Here is a 13,568-nt window from a genome sequence, read left to right on the forward strand (position 1 = left end):
AGCTTCGGAGCTGCTGTCCCAGTTGATGACGGGGTGGAACTGGTGTGGTCATCTTTGTCTGTGGTGTTACATGGGCCTGCTATTGATGGTCTGAACAGTGAGTGATCCTTACGTAGCAGGGTGGGGGGGATCTGGTGATTTTTTTTTTAAAGAAGGTAAGAGAAAGGCCTTTGTTAAGATTTGTATTCCTCTTTGAAGAAGGAAAAGCTCTAAGTTGGTTTGCAAAATGAAGAACAAAGTATCAGACATAAAGAAATAATAAAGATCAAAAGAGGCAAAGAGAATCCAAGAACAGATACTGCTTGGGATGAGCTAGTTGGGTAGTTGGCATGAATTAGTTGCTGCATTTGAACACCAAATTTGTAGAGTTCTGAAGTTGAGACAAAAAGAGATGTGTTGATCTAGTTGACTGAGGAAAGAAAACGTAAACCTTCGGAGAGGCAAACTTTTTCTTGGCACTGAACTCATCCCCTGCTTTTTCATTTGGGGGCAGGCAGTGGGTAGTTAATGCTCGGTGCCCGCAGCTGTCCTTTTCCCGAAGGCCTCCAGTGATTGTTCAAATGTATGTTTCTTATGCCCACACTCTCTAAGAGCTGAGGGTGTGAATTGTGAGTGTGGAAAGGAGTTTCTCTCTTGAAAGAACTTGAATTGCTTCAGGAAACAAGTGTTGCTTTGTGTTGATGCAATTTTGTGTATGGCTGAAACCGAGAGAGCCAAGCGGAATGGCCAGTTAATCTGCGCATTTTTAGCCATCTCTCTGTGCTATCAGATGTCTTAAACGAGCCCTTGGCAGGAGCTGGATACTAATCAGTTTATGGTTGAGCTCTCTGCCCGAAGTACCAGACTTGTGTTAATTAGAGAGGGTTCCTAAGGCTCGGGATGCAGGAGGAGGTGCAAGAGCGGGAGGGGGCAGGGCTGAGCCCTGCTGGTCAGGCCCAAGAATGGATATTCATTCTTCACCACTGGAGAACTGGCACTCTTCAGCAGTATGCCAGCAAGGAAGGTAATTTTCTTTAAAGGGAACTGTTAATCTGCTAAGTACTTGTCGACGCGCCAGTGTTCTGTGCTGTCTGTAGGAAATCCTTGTTTAGATTTATGGTGGTCCTAGCATGGCTGTTGCCTGTACCTGTCTAGGATTATTCCAGAAGGGTGGTGGAGTATTGGAGTCGGTGAGGCTTGCGTGGAGTTCTGCTTTTGTAGGCTTTGGTATTCTTGGTTTTATAGGATAGTGCATAAAGTGCTTGGCACAGCACCTCCCAGTTACATCCCTGGTGGTAGTGGTGGTGGTTTATTAGTGCGCGAAGGTCTCCCTCACCGAGTTGTTAGCTAGTTAGGATATAGGAGTATGCGTCTGGGTGCCAAACGAGCATGGAGGAATCAGGAACATGTGTGTAGGAAAATGGAAGTAGCATTCTCAAGAGGTGCTGAGGCAAGGGGCTTACAGGCAGCCCTTCCTCCTGTGCTCTGGATCCTTCTGGCCCTCTCTGAGAGGAGTAAATGAGGTAGAAGGGAGTGTAGGCAGTCTGTCTGAATGGCTGTATTGCTCTGAAATGGCTAATGCTGACTTCTGTCATAATAGTTGTTCTTCTTGGACTCTGCAGAGCCAACCCCCACCACCACCACCACAGGACTTTATTTGTAGCTATCTCTGTTTAAATATTAGTCTTTATTATACAAATGACTGTGCTAACTCTTGGAAACTCAGTCTCTGAAGTATCTGTCCACTTCAATGGCCACAGGAGTGTTCCTTCTGGTCTTTCTAACCCCGCCCTCCACCCTTCCCCATGGTAGCTATACGTGTACAGTTGGAGAGGAGGTTAAAACATTTCCTCCTGGAATGCAGTGTTGGGGGAAGTTGGGGGGTGGTGGTCAGAGCTTCTCTGATAACATCACTCTGAGCTTCTGGGAGGGAGCAGACCAAGAAAGCCTTGGTACCCCAGAGGTGGAATGAACCTGTCCAGGTAGTTCGGGAGACAGATCACCTAAATAAAAAAGTCTCCCATGCAATTCTGCTCATATTCTATGCAAATTCTCTAATTTAGCTCCTGGGGCTTCATTTTTGCTTGTCATTTAAAACACACACAGAAATAATACTAATCCTATAATGTTGTGGTAGAGAGTATGCCAGATTCCAAGAAAGTATTATGGCCTACTGCCTGGCACCTAGAAAGCCCTCCAAAAATGCTGATTGTCACTATTGTTATTGCAGAACGGGGATAAGCTATATACCTTCTTTATAGACTTGTCAGACTAAGCGAAGGACATCTGCACACCTTGCTGACACACTGGGAAAAGCAGGCAGTACCTGGAAACAATAGGCAGGAAATATTGCAGTCTGTAACTTAGCCAGTGATTCTCGAGGTTTTTCATTGTTTTGAAACTTGTGACAAAGACATTTAATGATCCACGTTTCTAGTAGAATCGTTCTCCTGAGGAGGGTCACCTGTGAATCTATAGCTTTGGGGAGAGTGTGTCCGAGCAGCTCTGGACCTGGTACCTAGACTAGAAAGCAGGCCTGTGTTCTCACATGCTCCTGGAACCCGGCATGACACGACTCCGTGTTTGAGAGAGCTGATTGCGTGGGTGGTTGTTTGTTTTCAGCTTTTCAAAACAAATTTACAAACATTCACAGTAGAAGAAATAATCACCAGACTTAACGAAAAGTATCTTACTTATCTGATTTCAACTCTCAAACACATACACACATACATACACACACACACACACACACACATGCACACACAGAGACACATGCACATGCGTACATATGTACACTTTTAAATCTGCAAAAACATAAAACATACTAGAGAGGCCATATCTTTTCTTTGGTGAGACAGGAGCTCTTTCCCTCTGTAGCCCAGACCAGCCTTGAACTCAGCACCCTCTGGCCTCTGCCTCTAACATGATGGAACTGCAGGCATGTACTGTCTCACACAGCCTCCAGATACCATTTCATACTTGAGGATGCATCTTAACTGATGAGCATTTTCAAACATAACCCTCCTTGCATCCTTGGCTGATTTCTTGATGAGATCAGGCAGAATGTAGCAGTAATCAGTGGTGAAATACTACGCCAAAAATGAGCATTTATATGCAAAATATTAAATTTAGTCCAATTCAGTCAGTATGCTAATATCTTTGATATAGAAGGTGCTTTATGCACAGCATGTGCAGATAGATGCTCTGAGTAGCCTTGGAAAAGTCCTAGAAGATTCCATGAGCTGTACATACAAATAATAGAAGTTCAAGGCAGTGTCTTAGTAAAATCCAGAGCTCGAGGGACCTGGCAGGTGGTAGGATCTCTGCTGAACACTGTGACTGAGAAATGGGGATATCTGACAGTGCGCTGCCACATTCTGTGTTGCCAAGGTGAGGACACAAAGAAAAGGGTGTGTCCCAGAAGCCTAGAGAAAGACACCCTCCACAAACCATTCTTAAAATTCTGAAGCAACATAAAAGGTCATCTTCTTCATATGCACAAAACAGACACAAAACAGGGCTCTGTCCCCAACTCCCTTCACTCTGACGTCATAAGCAGCCTGTCTTCTCTGGGAGGCTTCATCTGAAATTGACTCGCAGAGGTGTGGTAGACAGCTCAAAGGAACCTGCATTCTGTCATTTCACAAGCCATTTCACTGTCTGTGCCTTCAGTCTGGGGCTGCTGGCGGCAGAGGGGAAGCTAAGGCTAGCTGTAACAGGAGCAGGGGGCAGCCGTGATCAGGGGGCAGCCACGGGAGGTCTGCAGAGCCATTTTCTTATCAGTGAGATCTTCTTAGATGCTGATGTTCTGCCCCCCTACTGTGCTGTGCCCTCCCTCCCCATCTCCTGGACTCACAGGAGGGAGACAAAGCCCTTCCAGGGTGGAGAGAGGGGTAGAATGGGAGAATCAGCTCTTTTCCTCAACAGCATGCTGAGTGTGGGCTTAGGTGGTGAAGTGGAGGGTGTCACAGGGAATGGCAGAAACAGGGGCTGAGAGGATGGAGAGGCAGGAGTATTGGGGTTGGGTTGGGTTCAGATGGCAAAGGCTGGAGTGTGTGCTCTGAACTGAACACGTGCGATGAGGTTAACTGTGCCATGGGAAGCCGTGCTGGTGCTGCTGGAGGCAGTGAGGGCCACAGCGAGAGTGGCGTCCCCGAGACGTCTTCTTAACTGCCTGACCAGGCTGGGAATAGAGGAGTGAGTTCTGAGACACCGAGGGCAGAATGCATGGGGCTCACTCTCTCGGGGGTTTATGGGCAAGAGGGAAGAGGGAAGGTGGGACGTGGGGCACATCTCATGCTGGGGTGGCCAGGAATGCCATCCTAGGAAGTCAGTGGAGAGTCCGGAGCATTGGCTGTGTTACTTTGGAGCGGTGCCAGCTGTGTCTTCCTCTTGTGTATGCTGATCAGGGAAGGTGAGGACTGAGGTGGGTCATGCTGTGACCTGGCTACGCTCACAATGATATGGAGCCCAGGCCGTCTGCTGACACAGCTCTACACCTGTGTTGAGGTGTGAGGTCTAAGCAAGAATTTGGGCAGAGCAAGGCACCAGTTTGGGTTCTAAGACAGTGAGTGAGTTTGGGGTCCTGGGGTGGGGAGAAAACGGTAGGGCAGAGGTTCCCCGGTGGAGCTTTTCCCTGACCACTAAAAGGTCAGTCATGTTTGCACTTCTTTATCATCGTTTTTATTTAACTAATTGACCAATTAAAATTGTACACATATATTATACACATGTGTCTGTATTGTATATATGTCTGTGTCTCTGTGTGTATGTGGTTTTAGTTTTGTCTTATTTTTGAAACAGGGCCTCACCATTTAATTCTGTCTGGCCTGGAACTCATTCTGTAGACTTGGCTGGCCTTGAACTCACAGGGATTCATTCACCTTTGCTTCTGGAGTGCTGGGATTAAAGGTATACATACCACGTCTGGCTTAATATTGTGTGTGCATGTGTGCGTGCATGCGGGCATGGTACACATCATGGTGCTTGCTATGTGTGCAGAGTGGAATGGCTAAATTAAGCTAATTAACATATCTGTTACCAATGAGTAGGCTTACTGCTTTTGTGGTAAGAACATTTAAAATTCCTTCTCTCAGCAGTTCTCAAGCACCTTTAAGAGCAGTCACCATGTTGTAAATGGACTTTCTGGACTTTGCGACCGCCCAGCAGAAGTCTGACGTCCTTTGACGTCCTTTGGCCTTCCCCGTCCCAGCCTCTGAGAGCTACCATTTTACCTTTTGCTGCTCTGAGTTTGACTGTTTTATGCTCCATGAGGCATTTGTCTTTCTGTCTGTCTTGTTTTGATTAACACAGCATCTTCCAGGCTCGTGTGTGCCTGCGTGTGTGTCTGCGTGTGTGTCCTGTGTTGTCTTTCCCCATTCATCTGTTGACAGCCGCTTAGGCTGACTCCCTCCTCCTCGGCTCCTGTGAGCAGTGCAGTGATGAACGTGTCCTGCCTGTCATTCATCGTCATTCTAACAGCCTTTACAAGGTGTCACTTTGGAAGAAAGTGCCTGTGGGTGGAAGGAAACCATGAAAGGCAGAAGGGTTTGTTATTAGAAAGTGTACGATCTGTGAGTGAACAGGAGTCGGAGGACAGCGTCTGGGCATCTCAGTTTCATGGGTCAGGTGGGCTCAGCTACGGGCCCACAGGAAGCTGTCCTCAGTCACGTTCCCTGTGGCAGTAATTGGCAGTGTCATCGCCAGGGCAGTCACTTCTTCAGTGTCCTGAGAACCGTCCCATTGAGCAGTGGAGTTTAGAAACTGTACAGTTTGGAGGAGAATGGGTGTGACTCCAGAGAGATGCTTGTCTTGATTGGCAGGCTCTCTTTCAGCCCTGGGACCAGACCTCCTACCCGTGAGCAAGGGCGGAAGTTACTTGCCTTTTAAAGGTCTTACTTCTGGGTGTGAAGTGGGAGCTGTGTGTGTGTGTGTGTCCTTATACACGTTGGCATGTGCATCACGCACCTCCCCCGTGCGCTCCAGTGTTACTGTATTACAGGGTTACTGTATTCCTTGTGTTGACGGGAGGGTGTAAGCCCAGTCATGCCTCAGTATATGTGTGGAGGTTAGAGAGCCACTGTGGAGTCTTCTCCTCCCGCCTTGTAGAGGCAGGCTCTCTGCTGTTTCTACAGTGTTGTATACTCCAGGCTAGCAGGCCTGTGAGCTTCCAGGTAATCCTCCTGTCTCTGCCTCCCAGCTGGCCATATAGGTGCTGGAATTATAGATGAGTACACCAGGCTTTTCACGCGGGCTCTAGACATCGTTACAGATGCGGCACCAGACTGCTTAAGCAATGTGTTAAAGCTTGCCTGCAGGTCCGGGTCAGAAGCAGGATTAGTACACGGTCTGCTTGCTGACCCCTGGCACGTCAGCACTGCAGACCCTCATTGCTCTTGGTGGCCTCACAAGGTAGTGTGCAGGCTGAGGCTGTAGCACCAGGAAGTGTTACCTGTATCAAACTCAAGGTACACAGAGGTCTGTTAAGGCAGCCATGGCTAAGGTAAAGGTTAAGTGCAGGGTGCAGGGTAGCTGTGCGTCATAGTTGTCTCTCACTGGCTGCAAGCCTCCCCCACACTTGCCAAGAAACCTTTGCCAGCTTTCCTTCCTCTGTCTGTCCATTCCACGTTACCTGAGTTTCTCCGGTCACCACACCCTCTCCTGCCACCATAGTGCCCCGATATTTGGGGTGCTCTGAAGCTTCAGAGGCCCCAATGGTGGCACTTTTCTTCCAAGCTCCCCTTAGGTTCTCTGATATGCCAGTTGCTCACTTCACAGTGACCATTTGGCAAGGGCCGCCCGTGAGGTTTACCTCTGCGGCGGAGCCCAGTCTCCCTCTCAGTTAATACTCGTGAAGAGAAACATGGGGGAGAGCAGAGGTTGGAGTTCTTTCCATTTCCTAACCCTGTGAATCATTCTTGGAGAAGTCACGATGTTATAAATTTCATTAGAAGTGTAAATCACAAAAGAACAGTTTCTTGACCTCAGCAGTTTATAATCTGTGTGAGTCATAAATAAAAGCAGCAAGAAATAAAACAAAGCTGCTAACGGTGATGGAGAGGACGAGAACACTGGAAAGTGGAGGGCTCCGTTAGTGTAGAGTGACTTTTCTCTTAGAAAGCAAAGTGCTTGGAACAAAAAAATGTAGACTTTTCTATTGCCCTTACCATCAATACAGGGGCAGGTGTCGAGTACCTACTGGGTTCCGGGATTTGGGGGTTGAGACTCTCAAGCCAAGAATCGTTTCAAAGAGGATGACTGGTACAGGAAAGGCGTATGAGAGCTCAGGGAAAGCACCATCCCCAGCGACGAGAGCACTGTGTACCTCAATGGCTGAAGAGCCTCGGGAATGGGTGACAGGACGAGTAGGGGAGGGGGGAGGACGGAAGGCCACCAAGGGCTTCTAGTACAGGTTCCTTAAGGAGGCAAGTGTGGAAGAGCCCTGCAGCCAGTGAAGATACAAACGTAGAAATACAGTATGTGTGGGGAGTAGGGGGGTGCAGTATTGAGCAGCCTTACCAGGGCCAGGTTCGCTTGTGATGATGGTTTCGTAGTTTGCCAAGATACAGGGTAAGTTATTTGTGACAATGGGAAGAACACCCTTGTGTGGAGTCTTCAGTGAGGGGGTGTTGGCTGACTGCATACAGATCGGGTGGAAAGTAGCGAGTGAGGGTAAGAGTATCTATGAGAATGACGAGCAGGGGCCTTGCATTTGGGGCATAGCCAGGGGTGGCAGGAACCTGAGTCCTGGCGGGACTGGTGGGCCTCAGATTGTGCGTTCTTCTTTAGGTTGGAACTTTGCATTACTGTTCCAGTGGGAGTTTCTGAATCTGTGAGCTTGCTTGGTATCCCAGAGACCATCCCGATAGAAGGGGACACTTAAGTTTCTGAGTCTTTGTCAAGGACTCCAACCTCCTGGATCGCCTGTTAGCTTCCCCTTGTCTTGTGCAAAAGTAAGGGTTCTGACCTAGGACGTTTGGCTTCTGGCCTTGGCAACTCCTTCCCTCCTTCTTTCCTTCCTTCCTTCCTTCCTTCCTTCCTTCCTTCCTTCCTTCCTTCCTTCCTTCCCTCCTTCCCTCCTTCCTTCCTTCCTTCCCTCCTTCCCTCCTTCCTTCCTTCCTTCCCTCCTTTCCTTCCTTCCTTCCTTCCTTCCTCCCCTTCCTCCTTCCCTCCCTCCTTCCTTCCTTCCTTCCTTCCTTCCTTCCTTCCTTCCTTCCTTCCTTCCTTCCTTCCTTCCTTCCTTCCTTCTTTAATCATATTTTTTAATGTGTATGAGAATTTTGCATGCATGTATATCTGTGCATCACATGTGTACAGTGTCCTCAGAGACTATAAGAGGGTATTGGATCCCCTGGAACTGGAGTTAGAAATGGTTGTGATTGCCATGAGGGTTTGGGGAATTGAACCCAAATCCTCTGCAAGAGCATTAACTTCTGAGCCACCTTGGCACGTTTTTTTTTTTAAGGCATATGCAGGATGAAGTGATTTACAAGCTTTGAGAAATACTCTTACAGGGTCCTTCCTTTTCAACACAAAGGCTTGATTTTTTTTTTTTTTTTTTTTTTATTTCAGAAGTTGGTAGGATGGACGATTTTTTGGAATGCGAGTGGTCCTTGACTTGTTCCTCAGACAATTCTTAATGTTGCTGTGTTTTCTCTTAACCCCCTTCAGAACCAGAATACCAGGTCTACCTGAATGCCTCTAAGATCCCCGGGTTTTCAGACGACCCCACAGAACTGCAGTGCCGGGTGATAGACGCGAAGCGTGTGGAGGCCGGTGTCCGACTCACCGTGTCGTGGTACTACAGAATGACCCGTCGCAATGATGACGTGGTGGCCAGCGAGCTTCTCGCAGCCATGGGCGGCGACTGGACTCTGAGATACGGAGAGAGGAGCAAGCGGCGCGCCCAGGATGGAGAATTTATTTTTTCTAAGGAGCACACAGACACATTCAGTTTCCGGATCCAAAGGACTACGGAAGAAGACCGGGGCAATTATTACTGTGTTGTGTCTGCCTGGACCAGGCAGAGGAACAACAGCTGGGTGAAGAGCAAAGATGTCTTTTCCAAGCCTGTCAACATATTCTGGGCCTCAGAAGGTGGGACCATCATGCTATCATTGTACAGTTTGGTTTAGTTTCTTAAGTCACTTGTGTCCGTTACCCTCGCCCTCCGCTCACACTAGAAATCCATGCTCATACACTAGAGAGCTGGAACCACATGACTCTCTTTGGACTCACTTAGCCAGGAGGGAAGGGCCTCTGCCACTCACTGTCCTTAGCAAAGCCTTGCATTTCCTGAACCCCAGTATTCCTTTTGTTTTTTTCTTTTGGTTGCCAGCCTCCTGTCTGAGGACAGTTGTCTCTGGAAACCCACCTCAGTGGCTGTGTTTTCTTCTCACATTCCTTGAATAGCTTGGGTATAAAGGAGTCCGGCACATCCCCTTGTTCCTCTGCATCCCCCCCCCAAGTCTCAAAAGACCCCTCCCTGCCCAGGGCCACACCTCCTCCCCTTCACTCATCTTGATTGACTCCTTGTTCATCTGCCGGAGCTGCTCGCCTTGGTTTCATGGCCTCTTTGTCACTACTCCTGTCGTCTCGCTGTGTTGAAATCTTCCTGGGAGCTTTCAAAATAGAAAGGATCCCAATAGAAATTACGTTTAGAGTGGTCTGAGGTGTGTGCAGTCTGGACACTGGAATTGAATCCTCTAGAGGGGCCACCATGGAGAACCCTAGTGTAAACAGTGTTGTCACTGAAACCCAGCCCCCCACAGCACAGTCACAGTCTGGTTCCCTAAGACCACACAGTTTCTCTAGACCATTCCCTTCAGTGCTTCAACCCTGCTGGCTCTGTCTTCCACCATTGCCCTTCCTTCTTCCTGGGTCTTCACTCCTCTCTTCCCAGGAAGTCCAGCATGTACCCGTGGCCCTTCCTGATACACATCCAGGGCTGGGGTAAGGACAGTTGCTTGATCACCTACTGACGCCAGCCTAAGTTCCCAGCCAATCACACCCCTTCTTTGCTTCCTTAGCTCTCCTCCCTGGCTTGGTCTACCTTATATTCTGCTTTAACCACAGCCGGATTCAACACCAGTTTTGCTGCCCCTTTGGCTGCAATGTTAGATGCAGTTAAAGGAATAACTTTCCAGTGGTGAAGGCCTCCCTTCAGATCTCCAGTCCCTCTGGAACGTGGGCTCTCAGCATTGAGAGACATTCTGGTTTCCTTCCCCACTCTCCTAAGTGATAATTGCACTACGCCACCTGCTCTCTCGGAGCACCTCCTCCCCCAGCCTCGGTCAGCTCCCGACCTGCTTCTCCATCCCCTATAAAGTCAGTCAGAGGAGGACTCATCTGCAGAGCTCAGCATTGGGCCTGTGACTTGCCCTTATGTCTTAGCAAAGGCTAGCCCCTCTCACAGCCCAGACAATGATCCCCCCTCCCCTTATATCTTCAGTATTCTCTCTCTTTTGTCCTTTCCCACCGGCCTGCTAACACTGCTGCTAGAGAAACTATTTTTGGTCTATCTTCCTTCATCTTTCCGTTTCTTACAACCCTGCCCGCTACTCTGCCCTTTTATAGAGGTGGATTTGGTTTCACTATATTTAATATCTCTTATTTCTCCTCCATTTCTCTGTGGTATTTGTTCCCCAGCCCCTTAGTGCACATAGTAATATCACCAGAGGCCAGCAAACTGCAGAGCCCTGTTTGTCCGCATCCTTCCTGGGCCGGGACAGCTCTCCTGTGCAGGGATACTTAGGCCTTCCCCAGCTTGTGGGCAGCCTTTCCCGGCCCTGTTTCCATCCTCACTGGCTGCTGCACCTCAGCCTCTGTCCTGCTTCCTCCTCGGACTCCCAGGTCCCACTCAGGACATATCAGGACACAGTCCCTGGATTCCTGCTTAGCTTGCCCAGCATTATCTTCACATGACACATGCCAGTGACTGACTCCCAGCTGTGCCTGGGTGTCCCAGCTTGTTCTAGGACTCCGCATCCACTGATAGGTTGCCTTCTTACCTAGCAAGCAGCTCTTAAGTTTCTGCCTAAAATGGAGCCTCTGGTCTCTACCATTCATCTTCTTCCACCTTTAGTTGCTGACCAAAACCTTTACCTCTGGCTCCTTATTTTTTTCTTCTTTTGTTTTGTTTTGTTTTGTTTTGCTTAACCTGCCAGGGATTAAAGCAGAAGCTGGACATGTGACACAAGCCAGCCACCCCCTAACCCCTAACTTCCCTTTTTGGGTGTTATTTGATTTATTGGGGGCCTGTCCTGTTTTCAAAGGCAAGGTCTCAAGCAGCCCAGTCACCCGCAGGCTCACTGTGTTGTCAGAGATGACTCTGAGCTCCGGCCCTCCTGCCACTACCTCCCAAGTGCCAGGACCACAGATACTGCCATGCCCAATTCTAACTTCTTGAGACCGTTTAGAATGTAATGGCCTCTAGTGCTTCACGCTTATGAGCCAGTGTTAATCCCTCACCTGTATTTACATTACCTGCTTCCTGTCTGGTCTCCTTGCATCCACCCTTAACATCTAATCAGATCATGAAATTCTTGCCTCCTGCACCTTCACAGATTCCCTGTCTCAGAGCAAAGCCCAGAGTCCTCTCAGTGGCCTTGAGTGTCCTGTCTAGACTGGCCACCCTCCCCACAGCTTCCCCACTGCCCACTGTACTGAGCTCCTCTGCTCTTCCCATAGTTCCCCTCAGCACCTGACAAGCGCTGTAGTTCACCATTCGCTGTCTCCTCTGCCTACAAAGCTTTCCCACCTCCCTCAGGTGCTTTGTTAAATGTTAGTGTCTTGGTGAGACCATCTTGGGCCACTCTGTCTATTACTCTGCCCCCTTTCTCTTATATGGTCCTACACTTTCTCTTTTTTGTCTGTTTTTCTTCTGTGGTTGTTCTTACAATTTACTGCCTAACCATACTATGTGTTTTATCTACTTGTCTTCCTCTATGAATATAGAAGGTGAAGGCCCTGGACCTCCAATGTTTTATTCCCAGGGTCTATGATATGGAGGCTGTTAGTAATTATGTTTAAGTCATGAGAGGATGACCAGAGTCACAAGAGAATCAGGAGTGGCTGGCTTGGTAGAACTCAGAAATCATCATCTCTCTGAAGATGGTGTATCACACATGCTGTGCTGCTGGGTTTGACAGGACAAATTGCTCTCAAATCCCAGCATAAAATTCATAACTGAATAGGTTTTTGGGTTAATTATTATATTAAAAGTTCTTTTTAAAGAATGGGCATAATTGATTTTATCTTTTAATAGCTTTTGAGTGCCTTCCACATGCCTGACTTTGTGCCATTGTGATTGATGAACCCTACTATGTACATGCTTAGGAATTAGTATTTGACAGAGAAACTAAAAGAACATGCAAACCTACTGTAGTGCAATCATAGACACCAGCTCAAAATCCTGAAAAACCATATTTCTGCAGCTAAAAGTGTAAACCAAGTGGAGGTGGCCATGTCTGCAAATGCAATTGTATTTATTATTATATTATATATCATCTCTCTTATAATTGATACATAGGGTTAGGCAGAGAAGAGCTCAATTCCACACAAGCTAGCTCAAGAAGTCCTACTACCCCGGCACTAAGTAGAGAAGGCTGTGATGTGGCTAGCCTAGCGTATCTTCCCTGGCTCTCTGGTTCTTGAGAGACGCCATCTTAGCTCTCTGCGTTCCCTCGGTGGACACATCTGAGGGTTTGAAATTCCTCCCGTTCTCACTTTAACTGTCCATTGTCCCTCAGATCCCTCCTGACTGCTGCTCCCGGTGGGGCAGTTTTCAGCCTGTTCAAAGAGTGTTATTTTCTTTTAAAGTTGCCACATTTCCTTAGTGTTATTGTATGGCAGATTGCAAGTAAATCCCTATTTCCTGGATGCTTTGATTTTTTTTTTTTAGATGCATCTCTATTTTAACCACGTCTGTTGAAAATGGCCCACTTCTGATTCTTTATTCCAGATTCTGTGCTCGTGGTGAAGGCACGGCAGCCAAAGCCTTTCTTTGCTGCAGGGAATACATTTGAGATGACTTGCAAAGTGTCTTCCAAGAATATTAAGTCACCACGGTACTCTGTTCTCATCACGGCTGAGAAGCCTGTTGGGGACCTCTCCAGTCCCAATGAAACCAAGTACATTATCTCCCTGGACCAGGATTCTGTGGTGAAGCTGGAGAACTGGACGGACGCATCTCGGGTGGACGGCGTCGTGTTAGAGAAGGTTCAGGAGGATGAGTTCCGATACCGAATGTACCAGACTCAGGTCTCTGATGCGGGCCTGTACCGCTGCATGGTGACAGCGTGGTCTCCTATTGGGGGCAGCTTGTGGCGAGAGGCAGCGACCAGTCTCTCCAATCCTATTGAGATTGACTTCCAAACCTCAGGTGAGCAGAGAGCTTTGTGAAGTCATAGATTGATCTGGGAGATAAGCCTTAACATTTTAGTCAAGGGTCCTTATAATTTGTTTATTTTTGTGTATGTGAGTGGTGTATGTATGTGGCGTATGTGTGTGGTGTATGTGTGTAGTTTATGTGCACATATGTGCTTTTGCCAGAAGGTGATGTCAGATGTCTTGCTCTGTCATCCTGCCTT

The 13,568-nt window shown here is 48.0% G+C and overlaps 1 protein-coding gene across 1 annotated transcript in view; it reads left to right on the top strand.

Annotated features, from left to right (window-relative positions):
• Ptgfrn (prostaglandin F2 receptor inhibitor) overlaps positions 1–13,568 on the top strand; it is a 69,540-nt gene that overhangs the window by 40,415 nt on the left and 15,557 nt on the right. The window contains exons 5-6 of the mRNA XM_052179634.1: positions 8,650–9,075; positions 12,941–13,360. Coding sequence (XP_052035594.1) covers positions 8,650–9,075; positions 12,941–13,360 — 846 coding nt within the window. The remainder of the gene's footprint in view (positions 1–8,649; positions 9,076–12,940; positions 13,361–13,568) is intronic.

This window comes from Apodemus sylvaticus, chromosome 4, assembly GCF_947179515.1.
Source record: "Apodemus sylvaticus chromosome 4, mApoSyl1.1, whole genome shotgun sequence".
Taxonomy (NCBI): Eukaryota; Metazoa; Chordata; class Mammalia; order Rodentia; family Muridae; genus Apodemus; species Apodemus sylvaticus.